The sequence below is a fragment of the Rosa chinensis genome, chromosome 5, assembly GCF_002994745.2.
Source record: "Rosa chinensis cultivar Old Blush chromosome 5, RchiOBHm-V2, whole genome shotgun sequence".
In the NCBI taxonomy this organism is placed as follows: Eukaryota; Viridiplantae; Streptophyta; class Magnoliopsida; order Rosales; family Rosaceae; genus Rosa; species Rosa chinensis.
The window spans coordinates 9,324,512-9,336,913 of record NC_037092.1 but is presented as its reverse complement, the minus strand read 5'-3'; the positions used below and the strand labels follow the sequence as shown (position 1 = coordinate 9,336,913).

The window sequence follows — 12,402 nt, the reverse complement described above, 5'->3', positions numbered from 1 at the left end:
TTTTCATTATTTTAAAAGTAATTTGGTACTGCTTCTATTTCGTTTTGGTAGTTTTGATTAAATCATTGGGGGGCAGTAATATGTGTTTTAGGTTTAATAATAGATTCGTTCCCCTGTGTTTTCTTCTCAAGTCTATGGCTGATCCTCTGGTTGCTAGGTGCCTTTACTCTGGCAAAGGTTATATGATTCCTTTGAATCAATGCATGAGCTACTCTGAGTTGTATGAAGACATTTTCCGTACATTCCAGTTTTTCCCAAGTGATATTATTGAGCTTCAGTATTCAGTTCCAGGTTGTGAAGTTTGTTTTCTTCGTAACGATCGTGATTTCCAGATGCTGTTTTGCTCTGCTAGAATACATCGGTTAGAGTGTATCGATATTTTAGTTTTAAAGATTGGGGAAGGTTGTAGGACAACTTGTTCGATGGATAGTGGTTCGGAAGTTATTGATGAAGATGATTATTTGGGTGAGGCATTCAGGACTGAAGTTCACAAGACGTATTTGTCTGATGAGTGGAGTTCTTATATTCATCATGTCGGGGATAAGTTTCATGGTGCTGTTGAGCTCCGTGAGAAGCTCAGAAAGTAAGCAATTGCAGTTGGCTTCGAGTTTGTATTCCTGAGAAATGATTTGGACCGTATTCATGCAGTCTGTGCAAATGTTGGAACCGAAGGTTGTGATTGGCATCTTCGTGCTTTTTCATCATCTGCCAATGGTTGCCTTTATATAATAGAGTTGAATAATATTCACACTTGCAAGGGTGTAGTTAGGACTCAAAAGCACAAGCTTTTGGGATCCAAGGTTGTCAAGACTTGCATTGCTGCTGATGTTAGCTATAATCTTTCATTGAAGCCAAGGGAGATTATGAGCAAGTTCAAATCAACATATGGGTTTGATATTTCCTACAAGGTTGCCTTGAAAGCAAAGCATCGGGCCAAGGAAGCGATTTATGGTTCTGATGCTGACACGTTCAGCAAGTTATCTTGGTATAAGAAAGCTGTTTTGCAGAGTAACCCCAGCTCTTCTTTTGTGTTGGAAGTTGAACCATCAACAAATCGTTTTCAGAGGCTATTCGTAGCTTACGGAGGTTGTGTAGAAGGCTTCCAATTATGTTTGCCTGTGTTGTATGTTGATGGAACGTTTGGTAAAAGCATTTACAAGGGGCAGATTCTGTCTACAACTGGAAGGAATGGGAATCAAGGTAACTGTATTGTTTATTGCCCCCCCTAATTTATTTTTGGCCCCCAGTAATATTGGCTTTTTTTATAGTTTCATCTGTGTGCTTAATATTTCTTGTTTTAGTTTCTTTCATTGTGATAGATATCATTTTTACATTGCTGTGCGATGTTGTGATAGTTTCCTGTCGTGCAATAACAACATTATTGGCCCCCAGTAGACTGATTTTCCTGTGATCTGGTTTATGCAGGTTTCTACCCTCTAGCCATATGTTTTTGTGATTCTGAGACAGATGCAAACTGGACATTCTTTTTCAAGCATTTGAAGAGTCTGCTTGAACCTCAAGGAAGAGTTATCACATTTATTAGTGATCGGGGTGTTGGATTGTTGAGTGCTTTCGATAAGGTATTTGCTGGTAATCCTCATCTGTTTTGTTACAAGCACTTGGTGGCGAACCTTGCCGGTAAATATAGGGGTAAAGGTAATTCAAAATTGATAGAAGATGTTAAGTAGAAGTTTTTTAAGGTTGCATATTCCTCTACACAAAAGGAATACCGTTTCAATTTGCGGTTGCTTAGAGCAGTTGGTGGTGCCGATATTATTGACCCTTTTCTTGCTAAATTGCCTGTGGAAAATTGGTGCTGTGCATTTTATACTAGCTGCCGATATGGAATTATGGCTAATGGGATTGCTGAATCATTTAATTCTTGGATTGCAATTGAGCGTTTAATGCCAGTCTATTGTATGCTGGACCAGACAAGAATTAAACAAATGGAGATGGCGGGTAAAAGGAGGGAAGAGGCAGAACGTTGGACCACAGAACTAACTCTCAAAATGGAGGAAAGGTTGAAGGTGCAGATGGAGAAATCTCGTCATTTCAGTGACCATTATTCAAGCCCTGGAGTTTATGAGGTTCGGTCTGACTTTTCATATATAGTCAACATTTCCGATCATGCATGTTCATGTGTTAAATGGTAGATCAATTGTTTTCCTTGTCCTCACAGCCCTGCTGCATTACAAACTGCTTCTGAAAATGTATATGATTATATTGATAAGTACTTTCATGTTGATATGTTCAAGAAGAGCTACAGTTCTCCTATCCGTCCGATAACCAATGTTGATATGTCTTCTTCGGAATCTGCTTCTGAATGTATATTACCTCCCCTTGCGAAGAGGCCCCCCGGGAGGCCTAGGGTGAAGCGGTTCAAGTCGGTTGGAGAGGTTGAAAAGAAGCTGATTCGTTGTGGTCGTTGTGGCAAAATGGGCACTCATAACAAGTTGAGCTGCACTGAACCTCTCGTTCAGCAGTAGTATATGTTTCTTTAAAGAGTTTTTAGGTTTTGAATTTGTCTATTGGGGGGCAGTAATTGGTTTATTGGGGGCCAGTAATTGTTTATATTAAGGCTCAAATAATCATTTTTCTTTTCAGATGTCAGATTCTTACTGTTGGGATGATTAAAATTGCATTTACATAGCTGAAGTTCAATTTTCCAACAAGTTTAATGCTTACAGGTGGTTTCTGGGGGGCAATAAACATATTAGTGGCCCCCAATAATGTCATCAATTCAAGGACTCCTTGTATATTCAGGCTCAAACAATCATTATTCTTTTCAGAATACATAATTATACTTTTGGGTTTATTGCAGTTGCTTTTATATAGTTGAAGTCAATTTTCGAATAGGTTTGAGCTGTTTTTGAGTGCATACAGTTGGTTTTTGGGAGGCCAATAAACAAATTCCTGCCCCCCAGAAATGTCATCTTTTCAAGGACACCTAGTAATTTGAAACCCTTTACAAATGTTGCCAACAAATTTAAATACCAACTGAGATACTTCTGGCCATCTTCTTAAATATTAATGGGGCCCAATAGTATTCTGACCTAAACAACAAAAATTATTGGGAGGTAGTAACATGTCTACTTTGGAGCATTTGTGTAAAGTGCCTGCTTCGAATTGAAGTCAGCAACAGTATATTATATCATCCAATAATGCGATTCATTTCACCATAGTTTGAAGATTAGGCTAGTACGAGAACTTTACAATCCCTACTCTTCAGATACGAAAACTACATGTCTAAATATGTTATATCTAATCTCATGCCTCACTTTCTTCCCAATAGTAGGTGCATGAACCTCTCAAGCAATCTTTTCCTCATGTTGTCCCCACTTTCCTTGGTTGGTTCTATGCCATTTATAATGCTCTCCATGTAATAGAGCATAAAGGGCCCGCAATCACCACTGTAAAGAAGTAAAAATAATTTATGTTTAGGAATGTAGGCAGCAACGACAAATGTTACACAACTATTAGGACAAATAGTTTGCTTTAATGTACTTAGGATGATGGGTTCTATTGCGGGCAGTCAAAGTCTTCATAGAGTTCATAGTCTGTCTCCATAACGTTATTCTGTAAGATCCAGTTCCTGGTTTGTTTTTCCTCCTCGGTCATTGCTTCTTCAACAATAATCAGGTTTTCCTTAACATCTTTGCCTTTGCATTTTTCTCGAGTGACATCTGGATTTGGCTTTCTCCACATCATGTATGAATTTCTTTATGTGCTTTACCTGTTTTTTGCAGATATAGAATTTTAGTTCAACAAAAGCATGCTAACAGTATTGAAAACATAAGACTACACTTGTGGAATTACTACATACCACTCTTGCTGCATTCAGGTGGTACTTCTCCTTATTGGTGAATTCATCTATTGGTGGCCTCAATGAATTCATATGACTGAAGCTCCTTTTTTCATTGTCAATTACCAGCAAGGTGTAGTGCATGCTTGTGGTGTGGTGAATTGGTACTAGCACCTTTTTGAAACGGAAGACTGACCACAGGGGTTCATAAATCATTGTCTCGACACCACATTCAAAAGGTCTAGTGTCCTCATCTTGTTCTTTGGACTGTTCATACTTTATAGCATAGTACCGTATAAAGAACGTAACCAAGTTAATTCAAGTTAAAACTAAAAATTATCCTTGAAACTGGTGCAAGTTTCAATTGTTTAGTGGGGGGGGGGGGGCAATAATATGCCTACTGGCCACCAATAGACCGACATAGAACAATTGATTTTCATTCAATATGAAAGAAATAAACAGAACATCTTCAAAACACAAAATGATATATATTCAGTACCAAAAATTGGGCAATAATCGCTTTACTGCCCCCAGTAGAATGATTACTGCCCCCAATAAACACAAAGAGTACTCCATAATTCAGCCTTTTACACAGTGTTGCTTTCCAATAAACACATAACTCAATGTATTTGGTTTAGGCTACTTACCCCTGCGTCTACTGTGAGGAATCCCACTTGCGCATTTTGCTTTTCTGCATCAAACTTCAACAGCTCAATATAAACGCGGATCACCTGCAAATTGGGTAAGTGGATTTTTCATCAGAACATTATAAGTGAACAAGAGAAAGGAAAATTGCATGAATTGATGATTTTACTGGGGGGCAGTAATCATTATATTGGGACCCGATAAATCATTAAATGGAGCCTTTCATTGAAAGACTTACGTCAGTTTCGATGTCCCCCACTTGGATGATTACTCTTAGGTCGTGCTTGGTGATCCGGCGTAGAAGATCACTGCTGATCCAGTACTCGGTCCTATTCAAACAGAAACATTTGATTCCAATACAGATTTTATCAGTATGAAAAACGGAAATTGAATTGTTACACCAATTTTAAACTAGGCTGTGTACTTAAGTGTCTTTCACAACAACGTTGAAGAAGTCTTGATAGTGCCTTGCCATTGCTGGGTCCAGTGTCCTCCATGTTTGTTTATCGCATTTGACTCCCTTAACCTTAATCTTGTTTTGAAATTTTCCCTGGGCTTGCGGCATGATTCCTGCTTTCTTAGGTGCAGCTCGCTTCGTCATTTTTGCTTCTTCCGGAGTGTCGTACTCCCACTCCTTCTCTCTAGCCTTCTTGGCAGCCCTCTGGTATGTCTTCACGTTCTTCACTATAGAATGTATCTCCGGAGTTTTCTTCTGTTGTTCCTGTTCGGCATGGGTCCCTTCCTTATGTTTTTCCTTTCCAACTAATGCCATCACTTCTTTCTCAGCAATAATCCTTATGATGTTATCGAGCTTCCTCTTCATTCCCATGTTCTTGTTGCCCCGGTTGAAAACGGCTTTCATCTTCTTGTTCAGGTACTTCCTGTGCAATAGGAAACGCTGACGTCACCATGTCCGTCGACTTTCCCACACTGGTTGCATAATGGGTTTCCTCTCCGACGCTTGGTCCAAAGTTTGGATTTTCATCCTCAACTTCATCTTGGGGGACCACTTTCGGCATGAAAGGAACTATCTCAAGTTGTCTTTGTGGTGGGGGGACCTCTCCTTTCTCCTTTTCAAGCCGGATGTACAACGCCCTGATGAGGTTATTTTTTGCCCTCTTTTCAATTTCCAGCTCTTTAATCCTTTCATCGGTAACCTTCAGCTTGCCCCATAGATCTTTATTCTGCGCATTCAGTTCCTCATTTGCTTTGGCAAGCCTTCCTAGCTTTGCGTCCATTTCTTTTGTGGGCTTTGTCTCACCAATGGCTGTCTCCATCTCCCTGATTAGTTCCTTGATATTCCCCGTCATCCTTTCATTTTGTTCCTCTTCCGCTTGGCTTGCCTGGGGTACCTGCAAAAAATAGAACCAAAACCATCAAGTTATTGGTCCCCAATAATGTGTTCTCTGGGGGCCAGTAATAATATTATTGCCCCCCAGTAGACTACCATAAAAGCTCATATCTCCATGTAAACAATTCAATGTTTTAAAATCTAACCAACAAACATCAGTTATTCACTTCATAGGCTTTGTTTAAGGTATCTATTACTGGCCCATTACTGGGTCAACACATTACTGGGTCTCAATAATGTATCTATTGCCCCCCAATTATTGGCAGCAGACAAGCTTAGTTGAGCCACTCACCCAGTTGTCAAAGCTTGGTGTGTCCTGCACCTCATCACCCAGCTCGAGGTCTTCCAGTCTAATTTTCGCAGACCATGGTCCAGCTTTTATCAGATCCTGTTACATTTAACCAGTCAATAATGTGTAGTAAACATTGAAAAGAACATAGATGTAATGTTTTTGTAATTTTCTTACCATGGCTAAGTTCTCGTTCATGTACATCTGCTCCAGGCTAAATATTTCCTTTATCGACCATCGGATGAATCGTGGAGTTTCATTCTGCTTTCCAGGTATCCAGGTCTTTGTCTTGGTCTTCTCAAGGAACCAGTAATAGATAAGAAGAAGGCATCCATTCAAAACAGATGGACTGTTCCTCCTATACTTTTGTAACCCTTCCATCAAGAAGTTCAGAATTAATCTTGGCCAGTTGTACATGTTTATGTTCTCAATCCGTTCACATACGGTGACCATATCCCATGTGATCTGAGCACCGGTTTGGGTGAAGAAGAATGTGCTGAATAGATATGTGATCATTAGCACGGCTATCTTCCTGGCATCTTTCTCTTTTGCAGGCTTTGTCAACTCAGTTACCAGCTTCGATTCCACCTTGTTCTGAGGACAGCCTGCTTCTTTAAAGGGCTACCAAATATTGGGGAGTCTTCCGTCTCTTCCCTTACCACCCTCCTGTTCACATTGAACACTTCTCCTTCAGCCGGAAGGTGAAATAAAGCCATGACATCCTCCTCCGTTATTTCCATAACAACATCCCCAAACTTCCACTTGTTGTTTGTGCGGTCGAAGTGCCTCATGAGTATCTCCAGGTCCGCTTCATGCTTGTGGAGCTGGATCTCGGTTATCTTGTCCTGCCAGAACGGTTCCATCATTTCACCAAAGTCGGTACCCCTCAAAATCTCTTTTGTTTTGTCTGGTATTCTATCCTTGTGTGCGTTGACCATTCTCCATAATGCACTGAGCGTGCACTTCTATTGCTTCCACTCAATCTTTTCTTTCTGCTCTTTTTTCATTGCCCCTTTCTTTTGCTTCTTGGCTTTCTTCCTCTTTGTTTTTTCTTCTTCTGAATCCTCTTCCTCTTGAACTGGTTTCCTTTTTGGTTGTTGTCTTGTTTTGATTACAAACCTCTTCGTTATCTGTTCACCTTCTGATTCTGATTCATCTTCAGTCTATCGTCCTGAATCTTCATTGACTTCTTCTTCAGCAGATTCTTCATCAGAAATCTGTTCTGCTTGTTGTCGCTTCCTTTTTCTGATTTCGACAATATTTTTTTGCAGGGGTTGGTTAAACATTGTCTCAGTACAATTATCTGAACTCCGGTCATCTTCTTCTGAGTCACTTATCAAGGTGAATTTTGGTCTACCCATTCTACACCAAAACAAAACCAAAATGATCATTCTAAAATAGCTAAGAGAAGGGTTCTGATTCCGTATGAAGACATTATTGGGGGGGCAGTAATGTGTCTACTGCCGCCCACTAAACCATCAAAACTTAGACCAATTTCAAGGATTCACAGTGCATTGCACTTTATCACAAAGAAAACCAAAATGATCATTTTATAATCAACAAGAGATGATGATTGTCTCCTAAGAAAGACATTATTGGGTGACACTAATGTGTCTACTGCCCCCTAATAGACCATCAATCATTACACCGCTTCCTATGTTTCACAGACTATAGAAGTTATTCACACTCTAAACAACAGTTAATGTCTAAAAACCCCCATTATGAGGGTCAATAATATGTCTACTGCCCCCCACTAGACTGACACAAACCTCACAATTTGCATCAAACATTACACCGCTTCCTATGTTTCATAGTTTATAGAAGTTATTCACACTCAAAACAACAATTAATGTCTAAAATCCCACATTATGATGGTCAATAATATGTCTGCTACCCCCCACTAAACTGACACAAACCACACAATTTGATTCATTTATCGACTACTGCAATTTAACACTACATTTACTTTGGAATAGCAGTTTTCAGTCCGTCAATGAATAAAGCAGTGATCATTGGCCCCCAATACGAAGTCTACTAGGGGGCACTAATTTTACAACTTTTATGGTTAGGACTCCACAATAGGCTTTCAATCACACCTCATTTTATCTAAATTAACAGTTTAGAATCGACAAACAACATTCGTATCAGATTTTCTCAATTATGAACCAGAAACCCTATATTTCACCGATTTCGGAACATGCAAAGTCGTTCCGGAAATTTCACAGATATGTAACCAAAATGAAACTTAAAACTACTTTAAACGGAAGATTTTGTAATAGGTCCCTCAGAAAACATGAAAAAAACTGGAAAAGGGAGTCGGAAATTGAGTTTTTACCTGTTTCAATATCTTCGAAGCCGAAAAAGGGAAAACAATTGCCGGACCTTGAAGCGTCGTCGCCGTAGAACGGTGAGAATCCAGGTGAGAGAGAGAGAGAGAGAGAGAGAGAGAGAGAGAGAGAGAGAGAGAGAGAGAGAGAGAGAGAGAGAGAGAGAGAGAGAGAGAGAGAGAGAGAGGGAGTAAGGCAGAGAGAGAGAGAGAATCGGGTATGGAGGGAGGAAGAGATTTGAATTAGTTTGACGTTTGATAGAGATGGGTAACTAACGAGTCGTGCAGTTTTAGTGTAGTGGCACTACCGTAATAACATTTTATTCTGGAGCCTAGATGAGTCTTGACACTGTCGAATTGGTTAAGTGGGCACAAACAGTTGAAGGTGGAGTGATTGGGCAAATATTGGGCTAAAAATGGGTAACTGGTCACATCCCCTAATTATTTTGATGTTTTTAGTTTTTTTTTAACCGATAGTTTTTTTTTTTTACTAATATAATGGATTGACTTAGATTTTGGTCATAAATCATAACAGGATTTATTTTATTTTCCCTCACCAATATGCGTTCAACATATATAACATATATTTTTATGTCACATGATCTTAATCATATTTTTAGTTCTTGTTAAAGATATATGAATGCTTTAATGAGTATGTAGTGAAATTGGAAAATGAAAATAGATAAGGAAAATAATAAGAAATACAATATAATATTATTGAATTGGAAAGTCCACATAAAATAAATATATTATTTTTGGATATAATTATTGTCCTTAATTGTCATTTTATAGTAGGTTATATATGTCATTTAATAATTCATAATAGAGTGAGGTCAAGTGAGCAGATTTGGAGGTCCCAATAGAAACTCTCAAGAGGTAATATTCTACATTGTATCTCTACCTTTGCACCTTAGGATAAATCGTACAAAGGAAAGTGATTCTAGACAGGGAGATACATTTTTCATATCTTAAGAGAAAGGCAAGTTGCTATGGTTCTTTTTTTCCGTACCTTTAGATTAGGAACAATGTCAAAAACTAAGTTGCTCTTTTTTCATTACCTTGTGCATGGATATGTTTGCAATTTTGATACCTAGTACAAAGGTAATTTCTTAAGTGGAAAGGCAAGCTGCAATGATTCTTCTTCTTCTTTTTTTTTTTTTTTTCTTTCCAACCTTTTTATTAGTAACCATGTTTAAACTACCTTAGTCTTTTTTCATTACCTTGTGCATAAAAATTTGCACTTTTCATATCTATTACAAAGGTAGAGTAGTGTTGGTTTCTTTTTCTCTACCTATTAAATAGGAATAATATTAGAACTCGATCATGGACTAGTCTGTTACTATTTTTTTTTTTTTTGAATCAATCCATCAATGATTGTATTACTAAAACTCAAGCCAAAATGGCCATTACATACCCCTCAGCTACCATTCAAAGATAGGCAAGAGGTTGTGGAGGTAACACACGGTACATAGAACTAGACCACTCATTAGACATTCAGTGCTCACTTTTTAAAGCAAGCCTATTAACTATGAAAACTCTAGGACATAGTAATAGGCATAGTTCAAAACGAAAACTAAATTTTCTCCTTGCCCTTTGTGCTAGGGCTAGGAGATTTCTTTGAATACAAGACACTTAAAACTTCTTCAGCTGGGACTTTCCTTGCTTCAGACGGGTTCTTGTTTCTAGAGCCTAGAGGTCGGCCCTTCTTCTTCTTGCAACACCCCCCCGCCGTGTGCTCTATTTTTGCAACCTCAGTTGGCATTGAAGCGAAAGTCATCATCACTTCATTTGGGACAAACACACCTCCTGGGTCTCAATGAGTCCCACCGACTTGGCACCAAACTTGGAAGAAAACTCAGGCATTTTGACCTTCTTTGCAGCAGCCTCAGTTTCTCTTTTCTCTTGCAGCCTGAAATCTAAAAAAGCACTTGAGCTTCTTTGGGGAGGGGAAAGGGGATGAAGGTCTGCCTCTTTTTATGGTTTGCTGCTTATTTTCCTGCTGTTTGGCGTGATCCTCATTTTCATCCTCATGCTGTATCCCCGAGCTCAACAGAGTATGCTTGATGACAATAAGCTTGCGGCTTTTAGAGGCATCCATGCTACCAAACAGATTCCTTGCAACCGGAAGCATAGGGATTTGTGTTCCCTGAAATCTAAACATGCCATTAGTAAACCGATGGTCCTTGAATCCAGTGTAAGAGCTTACCACATCCAAACGTGGATGAGCTGCTGTGTTGCAGTCAGCTTTGGGTGGAGTGGCAACAAGGCAGGAGTCATTGTCATGGACAATGACATTACACTTGCGACATCTGCTAATTAGGTTTTCAAAGAAGAACTCTATTTCTTCAATCACTCCCTGGGCTAGCTTAAGAGTCTTCTTGAGAATGAAGGGCTTGGTGATATCATGCTCCACATGGACGCGAACTTTTCCGGTTGCATCGAAAAGCTTCTGATCCATTACCAGAACACGACCCACAATGGAGGCGACATTGACAATGGTTTCCTTGACTTCCAGTGCCGGTGGGATATTCATGATCTTCACCCAGAAGAATAATGTGTTCAGTTTGATTATCTGAAGTAAGGACATCCCATCATAATCATGCAGGATCACCGGGGTTTTGTTGAAGTACCACGGCCCCCCTGAAGTACTTTGTTCTTGTCCTTCCTGAGATCGAAAGAGAATACAAAACGGTTTTGAGATCGAGTCTGGACCTTGAAACTCTTCTCCAGAACCCAGATGCGATGGAAATGCCGTTGCAGATCTGCTCCACCATAGGACTTTGCGGTCAGAGGACGTGCTAAAAGGTAGGCTTGAGATCCCCGTCTCACATTGGCCCCTGCCATGCGAGAGAGATCCACCACATCGTTACCTGCAAGAGCTATGGATGCAGCAAAACTTGCGGTGACGTCGTTGATGCCAGCCATGATCGAAAGAAGGGACTCGGGTTGCGGCAGCGGTGCCTTAGGGTTTTTAGTTTGATCTACTATGTGACTAGTCTATTACTGTATCTCTAAGTATTATTGTGTTAATTACCCTACTTAGTTTGTTTCATTTTTTCTTTTTTGACTCTGATATAGATACACTACATTGTTTAAGAATTTATTGACCTTTCATGTAGGTACACATGATATGTTTACATAGATTTAAAAGCCATATTATTTATTATAATTAATTTAAATATTTAATTAATTTGAGAAGATAAAACAAAAACTGGTTGTATTTTTTGGGTGGCACCGATTAGAGGAACATGTACCTGTGATGATGGCCGTGATGGAGCGGAGATTGGGGCAGCTATCGGTGACTTGGTCAGCGGTGCTTTTGGAGCCTTAACCGCTGGGGCCGACGGAGAGAAGGAAGGACTACTCGCCTCTGGCTTCCTCTAGATCTGCGGCAGCTGCAGCTGTCTCTTCAAGAGATGAAGAGAATCAACGGGGAATCTCTTGGATTCACGACATAATCTGTTTTTTTTTTTTTTGGTGGGTGGATTCACGGCATAATCAGATTGAGATGATCCAAGATAATCCAATAAAAAATAAAAGATAAATAAGCTTTCTTTATTATTTATTTTCTGTTATTTGTTAATTTACTTATTTATCCTCTTTAAGTACAGTGCTTCTCATAGTATATTAATAAGGGATATTTAGGTAAAATAAAAGTCCATTATTTATGGTATGGTTATTTATTTTAACAAATTACATTCTATAATTATTAATTATTTTTCCATAATTTTATTTAATATATGTAATTTATTTTGATTAAAATTAACTAATGTATCTTAGCGTACCACGTACCCTAAAGACTGACGTACTGCGTACCTGTACCACGTATCCGTACCGCAACGTTCCGCGTTTCATGTGACTTATTAGCACCAAGCCGGCCAAGTCAGTTTAGTCCATCCATATTATTTGTAAAGTAATTATATATACACATCTGACATCTCATTTTTCTTAACACATACAACTTTCATCTACACATGCTCTGGATGATG

The 12,402-nt window shown here is 39.1% G+C and overlaps 1 protein-coding gene across 1 annotated transcript; it reads left to right on the top strand.

Annotated features, from left to right (window-relative positions):
- Positions 1 to 134: 134 nt before the first annotated feature.
- Positions 135 to 2,486, top strand: LOC112203081. The gene is made up of 5 exons (XM_024344103.1): positions 135 to 567; positions 649 to 1,200; positions 1,426 to 1,656; positions 1,759 to 2,092; positions 2,180 to 2,486. The coding sequence occupies exons 1-5, from the start codon at positions 135 to 137 to the stop codon at positions 2,484 to 2,486; spliced, it is 1,857 nt and encodes a 618-aa protein (XP_024199871.1).
- The last annotated feature ends 9,916 nt before the right edge of the window (positions 2,487 to 12,402 follow it).